General features: G+C 43.0%; 2 protein-coding genes across 4 annotated transcripts in view; both read left to right on the top strand.

Annotated features, from left to right (window-relative positions):
• Positions 1-6,989, top strand: part of LOC133154770 (rho-related BTB domain-containing protein 2-like) — a 28,868-nt gene extending 21,879 nt beyond the window's left edge. Inside the window, exons 4-12 of the mRNA XM_061279756.1 lie at positions 775-976; positions 1,060-1,163; positions 1,249-1,434; positions 2,161-3,101; positions 3,374-3,492; positions 3,724-3,874; positions 3,937-4,025; positions 4,090-4,195; positions 4,343-6,989. Coding sequence (XP_061135740.1) covers positions 775-976; positions 1,060-1,163; positions 1,249-1,434; positions 2,161-3,101; positions 3,374-3,492; positions 3,724-3,874; positions 3,937-4,025; positions 4,090-4,195; positions 4,343-4,548 — 2,104 coding nt within the window. The 3' untranslated portion in view covers positions 4,549-6,989. The remainder of the gene's footprint in view (positions 1-774; positions 977-1,059; positions 1,164-1,248; positions 1,435-2,160; positions 3,102-3,373; positions 3,493-3,723; positions 3,875-3,936; positions 4,026-4,089; positions 4,196-4,342) is intronic.
• Positions 6,990-7,106: 117 nt separating this feature from the next.
• The window catches only part of egr3 (early growth response 3), a 39,525-nt gene continuing 33,881 nt past the window's right edge, over positions 7,107-12,750 (top strand). For all 3 annotated transcript variants that reach the window (XM_061279539.1, XM_061279541.1, XM_061279540.1), the window contains exons 1-3: positions 7,107-7,271; positions 7,568-7,665; positions 8,334-8,469. The gene's annotated coding sequence lies outside the window, so the exon portion shown is untranslated. The remainder of the gene's footprint in view (positions 7,272-7,567; positions 7,666-8,333; positions 8,470-12,750) is intronic.

Consider the following 12,750-nt stretch of genomic DNA (forward strand, 5'->3'; position numbering starts at 1 on the left):
TATGAAAATGAAAGGCGGCTTTGTTGATAGGGAGTCATCGAGACCATGTTCACTCAGCTGTTTTATAATGGCACCTTCAGTGATGGCGAGATTTCAATGAAGGCTGCTTTTTTATGAATGGCAGAAGATGCATTGATCCCGAAAGAATGAGCAATTCACTGTCCGTTTTTCCGATGGTGCTGAAATGGAGGAAGACTGTTAAGATTTGATTCAGACAAAAATAGATCCATTGACAATGACTAGACTAAAGCTCTCTCTCTTTCTTTCATCGGAAGAAGGACTGTCTGACTCCACTGTGCTCACAAACATAAATGACATTGGCTGTAGCTCAGCGACAATCTCCATTAGACAGTTCCAGCTTGAATCCAAAGATGGGAGCGCCTGATAGCACAAGAGGAGAGAGAGGCGACAGTTACCTTGGAAACCACTCCTGGCTCGACCCACACTATTTTCCAGATGCACAAATAATCACATATAAGCACATCTGCCTGGCATTTTGAAAGTTGGGGCTCGGGCCTTTGTTTGGATTTACAACTTTGACCAACTCTGCTTCTTAATACGATGATAATATGAACGAGTGTGCTTTCTATTTTTGTCTGCTTGCCTCTTTAAATAAAAAAAATGCTCACGTGACGTCAAGAACGGAGGACTTGTGAATGGGAAGTCACGAGACCATTCACCGCTCGCTCAGTGTGCAGAGTGTGAAAGAGGAGCCACGTTGTCGATACGAGCGCCATCGATCGATTGAACATTCGCCTTGGGTCTTTCTTTCAGCTCGCATTTGACAGATTCTGATATGGACTATGAGAGGCCTAACGTTGAAACCATCAAATGCGTGGTGGTCGGAGACAACGCCGTGGGGAAGACACGCCTCATCTGTGCCAGGGCCTGCAACGCCACGCTCACACAATACCAGTTGTTGGCGACACACGTGCCCACGGTCTGGGCTATAGACCAGTACAGAGTATGCCAGGAGGTGAGGATGCTAACTCTTACCACTATTCGGACTGTGTTGCTCACCCTTGATTAGAAAAGGATTCACCGGCCTGTTTTTTCAAGGTTTTGGAGCGCTCCAGAGATGTGGTTGATGATGTCAGTGTGTCCCTGCGTCTCTGGGATACTTTCGGGGACCACCACAAGGACAGACGTTTTGCGTATGGCAGGTGAGTGAAGAGAAATAAAATGTGCCCATGAGCAATTTACTATACAAGTTGCTTTGTTTTGAATCATGCATTTGTTTGGATTCAGGTCCAATGTGGTGGTACTGTGCTTCTCCATTGCCAACCCGAACTCTTTGTATCACGTGAAGACCATGTGGTACCCCGAGATTAAGCACTTTTGTCCCCGGGCGCCCGTCATCCTGGTGGGCTGTCAGTTGGACCTACGCTACGCTGATCTGGAGGCAGTGAACAGGGCGCGGAGGCCTTTGGCAAGGTAGGAGGAAAATACTATTTAAGACTTGGGATAAGGATTATGGTGACTGATGGATATTTAAAGAACAAAATGACCAGTCATGGATAGTAAAGCAATATGAGCTCATGGCATCATTAAATTGGACAAAAAAAAAAAAAAAATATATATATATATATATATATATATATATATATATATATATATATATATATATATATATATATATATATATATATCTGTTCAGACAAGGCTTGCTCGATCACCTGCTCGTTTGCTGTCTCACAATGTACCCTACACAAATCCGAAACATTTGTTGCGGCTCCGAGTCACGACGAGGGGCAAGTTTTGGTTTCCAAGGGTGTTTTTATTCCTCTTCAACGTCTCTCCCATACAGAGCCGCCTCTTTCCCGTGCGCGGCGGTGCGTTTACGGGCAGTCGGAGAAATCAACGCCAACAAAAAAAATTACATCCAGCCTAGTTAAGACCATACCAAAGACTATAAAGATGGGACCCATTGCCTCCCTGCGTGTGTGACGATCATTGGGACTTAAAAAAAAAAAAAAAAAAAAAAAATTAAAAAAAAAATTAAACATTTTTTTTGTACCCATGTATAATGCGCACCCCAGATTTTAGGACAATAAATTAGTTAAATTTTGCGCACTATACACGGAAAAAAACGTTACATATATTTTCCCATTTGATTATATCTATAAAATTGAATGACATCATTTGAATGTTCTTTTTCAGACCCATTAAATCAAATGAGATACTTCCCCCAGAGAGAGGCCGAGAGGTGGCCAAAGAGTTGGGAGTGCCGTATTACGAAACCAGCGTCGTTGCTCAATTCGGAGTCAAGGACGTCTTTGACAACGCCATCCGAGCTGCGCTTATCTCGCGCCGCCACCTGCAATTTTGGAAGTCTCATCTCCGAAATGTGCAGCGGCCGCTCCTCCAGGCGCCGTTCCTGCCGCCCAAACCCCCGCCGCCTATAATCACCGTGCCACCGCCCCCGACCACCACAGAAGAGCACCCGGTGGGTCTTCTGGAGGACCCGCACTGCGCCGACGTCATCCTGGTGCTGCAGGAGCGCCAGAAGATCTTTGCGCACAAGATATACTTATCCACATCCTCCTCAAAGTTCTACGACCTCTTCATCATGGAAACGCAAAAGGAGGAGAGCGAACGGCCCAGTCGCGGTCCGCTTTCGGGCCGAGAGCTGCTGATGCGCGCCGCCAGCTTCGACGTGTGCGAGAGCAACGACGAAGGCGACAGGGCCAACCTGAGAGCCTGCACCAGTGACGGAACCCTGAAGGACTCGGAAGGAGGCCGTCGAGGCCGCTTGCTTCCCTCGTGGAGCCGGGCGTTCGTCAGCATCCAGGAGGAGCTGGTGGACGACCCCATAACGTACAGCCCCAGGCCCATGACCGTCGTACACATGGACCGGTCCATGCAGCTCGGACCCTTTCGAGCCGTGCTCCGCTACCTGTACACGGGCCAGCTGGACGAGAACGAGAAGGAGCTCATGCACATTGCGCACATCGCCGAGCTGCTGGAGGTGTTTGATCTGCGCATGATGGTGGCAAATATACTCAACAACGAAGCCTTCATGAACCAAGAGATCACCAAAGCCTTCCATGTACGCCGAACAAACCGAGTCAAAGAGTGCTTGGCTAAAGGAACCTTCTCTGGTAGATACAAACGTGTTTTATTATCTTGCCAAGGCCGAGCCAATTCACACAAAAAGACTTTTCCAATCACATTATCGCCAAACTGTAAAGTAATAATAAATATGTTGGTTGTTGTAATCTGGTTTGGCTCCAAATTGGAGGAGCTGATTAAAAAATATAATCAAATTGCGCTTTGGCAAGATAAAACAAGTTGCCATTTTGCTGGTGTTACCCAATTTATGTTTGGTGATGGAAATCAAATGCCAAATTGGTGTGTCGTCTTTGCCGCGCAGACGTAATCTTCAAGTTAGACGACGGAACCATAATGGCCCACAAGCCTCTGCTCATCTCAAGTTGTGACTGGATGGCGGCTATGTTTGGTGGACCTTTTGTGGAGAGTTGCACAAAAGAGGTAAAAAAAACACGTGCAAATGAACATTAATTTGACTATGCTCATAATTTGTACTCATTAAACACCACGACGTGAATGTCGTTACCGTCACCACTTCGCTGTGTGCTCTGTGTACAAAGTGTAATTGAATTAGAGGCTTGCAAATGTGTCGTAATGGGATTACTCGGGCTTCTGCGGTTCACCTTTCAGCTGGTAGCAAAACACCAAACCTGTGAATGATTCTTACTCCAGGTGCTGTTTCCCAACACCACTCGAAGCTGCATGAGGGCCGTGCTGGAGTATCTTTACACGGGTCGCTTCTGTTCTCGCAGTGACCTGGATGCGATGGAGCTTATCGTTCTTGCCAACCGTCTCTGCCTCCCCCACTTGGTTGCACTTACAGGTAAAACATTTCCGTACGTCTGCCACGTCTGAATTGACATTGATTTACGGGATTCCTCACAGAACTCTACACGGTGACGGTGCTGACAGAGGCAGCAATGATGGGGGCTGACATTGATGGAGAGGTTTTGGTGTATCTGGACATGGCCCAGGTAGGGCCATACTCCAATCTTCATAAAGCAGAGCGTGAATTCTCACTGATTGGTCTTTGCATAGTTCCACGGTGCCCAGCAGTTGACCGGCTGGTGCCTTCACCACATCTGCACCAACTACAACAGCGTTTGCCGCAAGTTCCCCAGAGACATGAAGGCCAAGTCTGCAGGTAAGTGCAGGAAGCGAAAACAATTTGCAGTTAACACTCATCTGGCAGGTGGAAGCTACTCGATTGTAAAAGTAGCTAACTTTCAATTGGGGTCGATTGGAATTGGAATGAATCCGACCATGACGTCATTCTTCATTTCTAACGCAGATAACCAAGAATACTTTGAGAAGCACCGCTGGCCACCAGTGTGGTTCCTAAAAGAGGACGACCACTACCAAAGAGCTCGGAAGGAGCGTGATAAGGAGGACTACCTTTACCAGAGGCGCCAGTGTAAGCGCAAGTGGCTTTTCTGGAACCTTCCTTCATCCCCCAACTCAAACTCTTCTTCTTCTGGTTCTTCTGCCGTCATCTGAGCAAGTGCAAAGGAACTGGGGTGATTGCATTCAAATAGTTTTCAAGCTCTTAACAAAAAAATCGAGGTGCCCACAAAAACACCCAAAAGAAATTCTTGCAAATGACCCAAAAGAGAATATATATATATTTACAAACTTTTCACCTGTATGATAATAATCTTCATCTAACCTGAAGTGGTAACCAAGTGCTGCTTATTAGCTGCAACAACCAGCAAATCAACACACAACCCAAATCTCAGAGATATGGCACTTTGTCCTTAAGTGTTTGTACAATCTACCACACAGTGAGAACAGTCTGCTGTCCTCACCAACAAGACCGACCATGTTAACTGGAATCGTGTCTACATGTGACACTATTGGCACTTGCGTTACTTTTCTTGAATGTTTTCATTCACTTTGCAGAGCTAAGAGTGTGTCCGGAAACGCTCGCTATTGATTATTATGTGTCGTGATCCTGTCTGTGGCCTCACAAGGGCTGTCGTTTACACGAATGCATTCATTGTCCCGAGACACAAGGGAGCCCCAATTTTTCGTGTTTTCTTTCAAATGCAAGAAAAAAGATTAGATCAGATCTATCATCACAAGGGAAGGGGAATTATCTGATCATTAATAACTGGTTAGCCAGCCAATAGCTAACTGCGGTAGGCTAGCTCTAGGCTAGCTAGCGGTAGGCTAGCTCTAGGCTAGCTCTTTTTGGACTCCTCGCCATACACGAGAAGCTGCTTTTCTTTAACATGACAAGACATTAAGTATGACATCATCGAAAAATTGCTGCTCAAAATGTTCCAGTGGGATACAAACCCATTTCTGGAAAAACAAAGATGTATTGTTCATTTGTGGTCATTTCTCACACTTTGCACTACAGTGTTTCAAATGGTCATGTTGTGTCTCGTTTGTGATTGTGGGTGGACGAGGGAGGATTGTAAATTGTACATTGGTCGTTAAACTGTGTCATGTGCGGTTACTTTATATTGTGCGCTGCAGGCATTGAGCAGGACAGCACACTATCATGGATTAATACGTTACGGAATATAGGCTTGACTAATCGTTTATGTGCAGCGACTTACTGTTGTGGAAAAATGACCCAATGAGTCATTCTGCTGGCCTCCACTTACATATGGTTGTATTACGACAAAGTAGAGATGTTTAAATTAGACTTGCATTACAACGTAGCACGTAATAGAATCAATAAAACACATTTTATTTTTATTATGAAATATTCAGAGTCCCAACAAGAGCTTCAAATGGGAAAGGGATACGAAACAAACTGGTGTCTAAACCCATTTCCTGCTTGTACTGTAATAATGCTACATTTTATGATTAGGTTAGTCCAGGGATTTGATTAAAAAATGAAAATCCTTCTGATTGGAAAGGGTTCTCCACCCCTTTGTTGTACAATGATAAGCATGTAGCTCCTCTCTCAAAGCAACAAAAATACATTGTGTTTCACGTGAAAGAAAAAAACACTCTACATTGTTAATGAATAGTTAGTTAGTCAGCAGAATAATAAGTATTGATATATTTTTTTCCCTCCAGCGGTGTGTTTCATCTATGAACATGCATTTAACGCCTCTGCGTATCGCTTTTAGAACAATTTCCGCTGATGTTTGACATCAATGACACCTCACGCCTTAATGTACAGTGTCAGTGTATGGTATTGAATGTAAAGTAGTGTTCCTTTGTGGGTAGCAATGTTCATATTTCAGAATGTGGATGTCAAGCAATCTGTGTGCAATATGAGTGCTTTCGTTTGAACTCTGCATATCTTGTTTCATGCTCACAACAGAGAGAAAATATTCTGGCCAAGATGAGGCTAAGTTTAAAAAAAGAAAAAAAAACATACATTTGCAGCATTAGTCATCTAATGAATGCAGGGATTTAAAATGGGTTTATTCCATTGAAGCTAGAATTATTCAATAAAAAAATAGTGAGACCACACAAAATTAGACTGGGATTTAAAAATTGTAAATAAACGCAAGCGATAAGCTACGGTGCATATCCAACAAAGGTTTTCTACTGTGCATATTTAAATTTCAGACTACAAATTTGCACTGCTTTGTAGCAAACGGTTCTATTCAAATGACTCAAAACATTAGCTATGTAGACAACGTCAGGTAAAGTTAAAGAAAAAAGAAAAAGATAATACAATTTATTCGAGAGCCCATTTTGTGTTTGGGTGCTAATATTGCCGCTGCAGAAAAGCACAAACCAAAGGGAGCTTAAGCAGCACCAGGAATATATAAATATGTATATGCTGCACAATCACTATTGCATAGTTTAAGAGGCCTTGTTTGGAAATTCAAAAAAAAAAGAAACTTAAAAAAAAAGAACTTGAATGTTTTCTCAGTGTTCTAAGCCTAGGTGACGTTTTCCTGAAGTCATCGGGTGGCTTTGATTCTCCAAAAGATCTTTGTATTGTTTATTGAAATCTGGAATTCTGTAGCATGTGTTCTTGAAAATATGTAAATAAATTTACTACATAAAAAAAGGAATGTCCATAGCAGTCTTTTATTTATAGTCCACGAGACACTTGAAACTTGTTCATAAAAATCATATACAAAGCAGCCCTGCATGGAGCGCCATTGCTGTGCTAAAAAATAAGAAGACGTAATTGTTGTTTCTTTATTTGAAGTGTGGTTGTCATCAGCAACTTTGTGGGCGGGCGGGCGATCGCGACTTCAGCTGACATTTGAAACCTGTTTGCTGACAACTTCGACGCCATGGTATGAACATATGTTACAGATTCGTCGAGAAACTTCGGGAAAAGTTTCAATTCAAGTAACGCTTGCGATTATCGATCGATTGGAACTTCCGTGGATTTGCGGCCTACTGAAATATCGACTGTTGTTATTTTGTCTATCTGGCCAGTCTCGTCTTGTTTACGTTTTTGGATTTCATGAAGCTCCCATACGCGACTTGATAAACATGCTGCTGCTAACATAGCACCTTCACTGACACAGTTTGGCGTGAAATCAGTCCCAATTCTGCTTGAACTACGCACATTTTATCTATTTTGCAGCTCCCCGTTTTCCTGCTCTTATTTGGCTGCATGTGGGGGTCTCACCTCAAGGAGGCCTCAGCAGTTCTCCTGGGCGTCGAGAATGAGCATTTTTGTTTGTAAGTACGAGAAAATAGCACTGACATTTAAAAAAAAAAAAAAGATTGTACTGTCAATCTTTCTGTCATGCATTCAAACTGTCAGACGATTTATTTAAGTAAACATGATTAAGTACCGTTTTTATCCATGTATAATGCACCCTCATGTATAATACGCACCCTAAGAATGGCATGTTGATGCTGGAAAAAAAGCCTGTACCCATGTATAATACGCACCCAAATTTTGACTCCTACTTAAGTCCGTAAACATAAAATTATTTCGGTAAAAAGATAATCTTTGGGAACAACCGGATGTCATTCTGCCGGTCAGTATCACTGCGCATGCGCTAGCAAACTCGATAGCGAAGAAATGTTTCGGATTTGTGTAGGGTACATTGTGACAGCAAACGAGCAGGTGATCCAGCAAGTGTCTGATACAAGAGCATTGTGTTCGTATGGAGCGTGTTTGAAGTGGACAGCAGAGAAGAAAGGGCATCTGTAATGGCGGCCTCCGTATCATATCCGGATTTAAAAAAAATAATAATAATTGTTTTTTTTTTTTTGTACCCATGTATAATGCGCACCCCAGATTTTAGGACAATAAATTAGTTAAATTTTGCGCATTATACATGGGAAAAAACGGTAAGCTAAATTGTCACTGAATTCTTCTTTCTTTCTGCTTATTGAAGCGGTGGTCTCCAGGTGCTATACCCAGAGCTGACCGTTGATAGATGCATGGTTGTTCCAGACGACGACAAGAAACTTAGAGAGAAGCTCACCATTGAGTGGCAAACTCCAATTATTCGCTACCCTGCAGCGGTAGAGGTAAGAGTTTGTCCCATGTGTTAAATCTATAGTGAGGAAGAATAAATAATCGTGCAGATTACCTTGTCATTTCTTCCAACTTGATCCAAAAAAGAGAAATTTAAAAGTTCAAGAGATATTGATTATTTTTAACAGGTAAGAGCGAAAGTATAAACCATACAACTGTCTAGAATGAAAAAAAACATGTGAAGTTAACATGGCAATTTAATGATGCTAGTCAAAGTGTGCATTATCTTTTTCTTAACACCAGAGTGCACTAATGTATCATATTTGTTATCCTGAAATGACTTTCTCTCGCAATCCAACACCAGTGGGTGGTGCTAGCACTTTATTGTTGCCACCGCAATGAACAACAGCTAAATGTACTGTACTGTGATTTATTTCACTTTGTCTTCTATGCATTCTTTTTTTGTGCCTCCAGTGAAGATAGTTAAAATGACTTGAATCAATTAACTAGCACACATTGTTGTCTTAAAGAATAGTGCACCGCCGAGCTCCGAGTCCAAACATTATTATGGGGAATAATTCTTAAAATGCAGGACTGAAGTACAAGCCGAAACATGTCAGGTAATGCAACCTAAAATATTTAGTTTGAGATAAAAGAACCAGTGAAGTAAAAACAAAATGAACTTAGTCCAACAAATAATGAATGAGTTAAAATGTCCTGTTTCATTGCTGGATGTAGTTCTCAATGGTAGTTACTCACACTTCCACCAAAAGTCAGCTGCAATAGGTTCCAGTCACATAAGTGTGCCCCGGCGACTCTTTCTGGGTCCTTAAAAACCGGGAATTGTGAAGATGACGTGGGGAAAAAAAATATAATTGAAATCCAGTTGGATGTAAGATCTCCTCTGTGGATTCACCAGCTAAGCAGTCCACTTTGAACATGATCTATTGCCCAAACCCCGTTTGATCTATGGTCCTATAATACCGTCCGGACTGATTCACTGTTCTAACCAGACGGCAAAACGCATTACACGTGAAAATAAATCAATACAAACTTTATTGGCTTTGAAATGCGATTCCCTCCGTTTCCCCGACACTCCAACCAATTGGCGCAATTGAAGGAGCGCGATTGTCGCTCGTATTGTTGCCGTGCCAGTCCACCACGCTTCCTGTCAAGGCGCCAGCGCTATTCTCTGCCACTCAGCCTCGCAAACCTGTGGCAGCGGGACAGAATAGCGGCCGCTTCGGCTCAAATCCACCCACTGGTCCTCCCACTCCATGGCCGCCAAGGGAGGCAGGCAGGCAGGCAGGCCTGCTGAGTAATTGTAATGGAGTCCACTCGGCCTAGAAACACACCTCTAAATATGGCCGAAGCTTTCAAATTCATTTGGAGCTGACCATAATTACTGTGAACAATAAGATTTGGATTTTCTGACGTAGACTGTCTTGTGAGGATCTCATGCGCACCTAAAGTCATTATAGCCAGAATCAAGGTTTCACGCTTTTTTGTGGGTTTTTTGGAGCTAAGCGAAACAAACTGTGAGCCTCCTCTTAACTTCTTACTGGTTCCAAGCTTTGGACTTTGGACCTTCCTAGTATATTTCAACAAAGCTTTTTGTAGTAAAATGACTACTTTGTATCTTCTGTGACAGTTGCCGTGCTATGTTAGCTTCCTCCGCTAGCTAGCTTAGCCCCGACCGGGTACCGATTGCATTTGGTGCTAACACAAACGAACGTAACGTCATAAATGAGCATCCTCGAACTTTCTAGTCACGGCAACACCGTCGTTTCGGTCCGGCTCAAAGCCAAGTAGGCTTTCAGACGTCGTCTTTCTTTCGGTAGACACTTGGATGGATGGATGGATGGACGGAGGGTTTAAAGCATGACTGTGATTAGCGCTGCCTCAATATGATGATCTCTTGAGCTTCTAATAGTGCTTTTCCCTCTGTCTCTTTCTTTGCTGCTTTTCGCTCTCTGTGAATGATTTTTATGCTTTGCTGAAACACGCGGGGGCGTTGAGAGAGGATTTAAATGCAACGAGCCCCCTCCTCTTATTTGTTTTGTTTTGGTGAATCTCAGCGTTCTTTTCTGCGAGCCTCTGATGACGACAGGGCAGCTTTAAGCCTGGCAGTGCCCACGGCAGCAGCCTGCCGTCTCCGTGCTGCCCACTCTCCCCCCCCGTGTTGGCACGCCGGAGACGCGAGGGTGGGGTTCCTCTCGCGCAGACCCTGTCATTCCCAGGAAAGCCTCTGAGTCCACCCATGCAGGATTCCTGACAGTCCCCCCCCCCCCACACACACAAAAAAAAACACGTGGATTGAAAGTTTAGAAGACTACGGCTTTCATTCAGCGAGGCTAATATTTCCACAGTCATATGACGGCAAGGCTCAACAAGTGTATCGAGTACTGGAATATTTTCGACTGATCCGTTTAATATTTTATTTATTGTGATTAAATCACAAACAGCGTGGCGCAATTTATCAAGGAAAATCTGATTCCCCATGGACAATGCAGAGTGTTGGCACTTGTGTGTTCTGGCAACAGACACCACCAGTGCATACAGCAATAACGAGCCTTTTTGCTTCCAGGCAGGGTTCCATTTGCGGTTCTGTGATTATCATCTTTATTGAAAATATAATATCAGGAAGATGATGGTAACAAGTCAATGAAATATTTTTAATAGTCCATTAAACGTACTAACTGGATGATTTTTTTTTTTCTTCAATTGGTAATAACTGGCATTTTTGCAAACAAAGGAGGGACGAGTCTACGGGCCACACTCGCGGTAAAATGAAATAATTTTACTGAGATCTGCCGACAGAGTTGACAGGTCAATAGCCAAGACCTTGACAGCGGGCCTTTATTGGAAATGAAATGATTAATATTTAGCTGTCAAACAGGAAGTGTTACCTTTGGATTCGTATACATTTTTGGTAAGCTCAGTTCCAACTCACAAAGATAAACATGCAAGATTAAATTTCTATTTTTACAAAGTACAGAAACGTAACATTTACCAGGCAATCATTTGTCGACCGCTCCGTGAAGCCGTCGCGGTACGACATTGCTTTCATTATGATGCGAGCCAAGATATCAAACTTCACTCCTGGTGAATTTGACTTCCTCGTCAATTCTTTTCCATCGAAAAACATTTCAGTCCTCAGTCCTTTGCGCATCATAACTGATTTTGAAAACTAAACGCAGACAAAACTTTTAGGCAGGATTACTGCGGTGCTTATGCTTAAAACTGGGTTAATTTATTTCTGCTCTCCTCTTGACAGCCTCTTCTTCTTTTCCAAGCACGTAATCCTGAAGTGGCGTGATCACGTGAAGTTTACTTGAAGACACACATGCATGGCTTAGTGGCACTTTGCCCAATAATGTTTTGTGGTCCGGCACAGGGTTTAGTTCCACTCGTGTCCCAATCCTCTGATTCACCTTCTCTAAGAACAGCTCGGGGGCTGCTCATTATGCTTAACGCTCCATAATGCCTTCCCCTTCATCTCTTCGGTGCTCTTATTGTCTTAACTCTGAGCCAGTGTACAGGAAAAACAGGTTAATACACGTTTGGCAGATAAAATAAGATGTTTAGGCTTTTTTTTTTCTCCATGGAGAAAGTTTTCCACGGGAAAGTGATTCCCACAACTTGGGTTCTCCCATTTTTAGTTAGTTTTTGCGTAATTGCCATGCTAGCATTTGACGTTGCAAGCGATGCTAGCAATCAGGCCCATTGATGCTATGATTAATCTAAGGACGGTCGATGGGGGGAAATGATATGCGGATTAATTGCTAATCCACTTACATCATTCATTCCAGCTCCGATTCTTCATTGTCTTGTAGAGCAGCACTCTCAAATCGGTGGCAACACAACCACCTAGCTTGATTTTAGCATAATACCTGATTTAATTCCCTTGAAAGACTCGATGAGAGAAATTCAATTTGATTTGGGAGACCTTTAAACTTTTCGCCTCCTGCTTCTCTGTTTGGTGTTTTACATGTTTGCAGCAGAAGATTAAGGCAAATGTTGACCTACACAAAGAGGACTGACTATATAGCATTAGCATAAACAGGATAAGACGGCTGCCGAGCGGAACTGTGACCAGGATGTTTAACCGTGCTTTTGTTGTCCTCGAGCTTGGTGTTTATGAATTATTAAGCAAAAGGTGGGATGGTTTTAGATTCAAGAAGCTTAAAATTGCCCAAATCTCCAAATAAGCTTCCATTCTCGCTAGCCAATTCCGGTGGGCTTGTTTGTTGATCACCTCGACCGACTCGCGTTCAAAACACTCGAGATTTAGGTGGCTTTTCGAAACGTGTATCTCGACATTGATCCATCTT

The sequence above is a fragment of the Syngnathus typhle genome, linkage group LG5 (genome assembly GCF_033458585.1).
Source record: "Syngnathus typhle isolate RoL2023-S1 ecotype Sweden linkage group LG5, RoL_Styp_1.0, whole genome shotgun sequence".
In the NCBI taxonomy this organism is placed as follows: Eukaryota; Metazoa; Chordata; class Actinopteri; order Syngnathiformes; family Syngnathidae; genus Syngnathus; species Syngnathus typhle.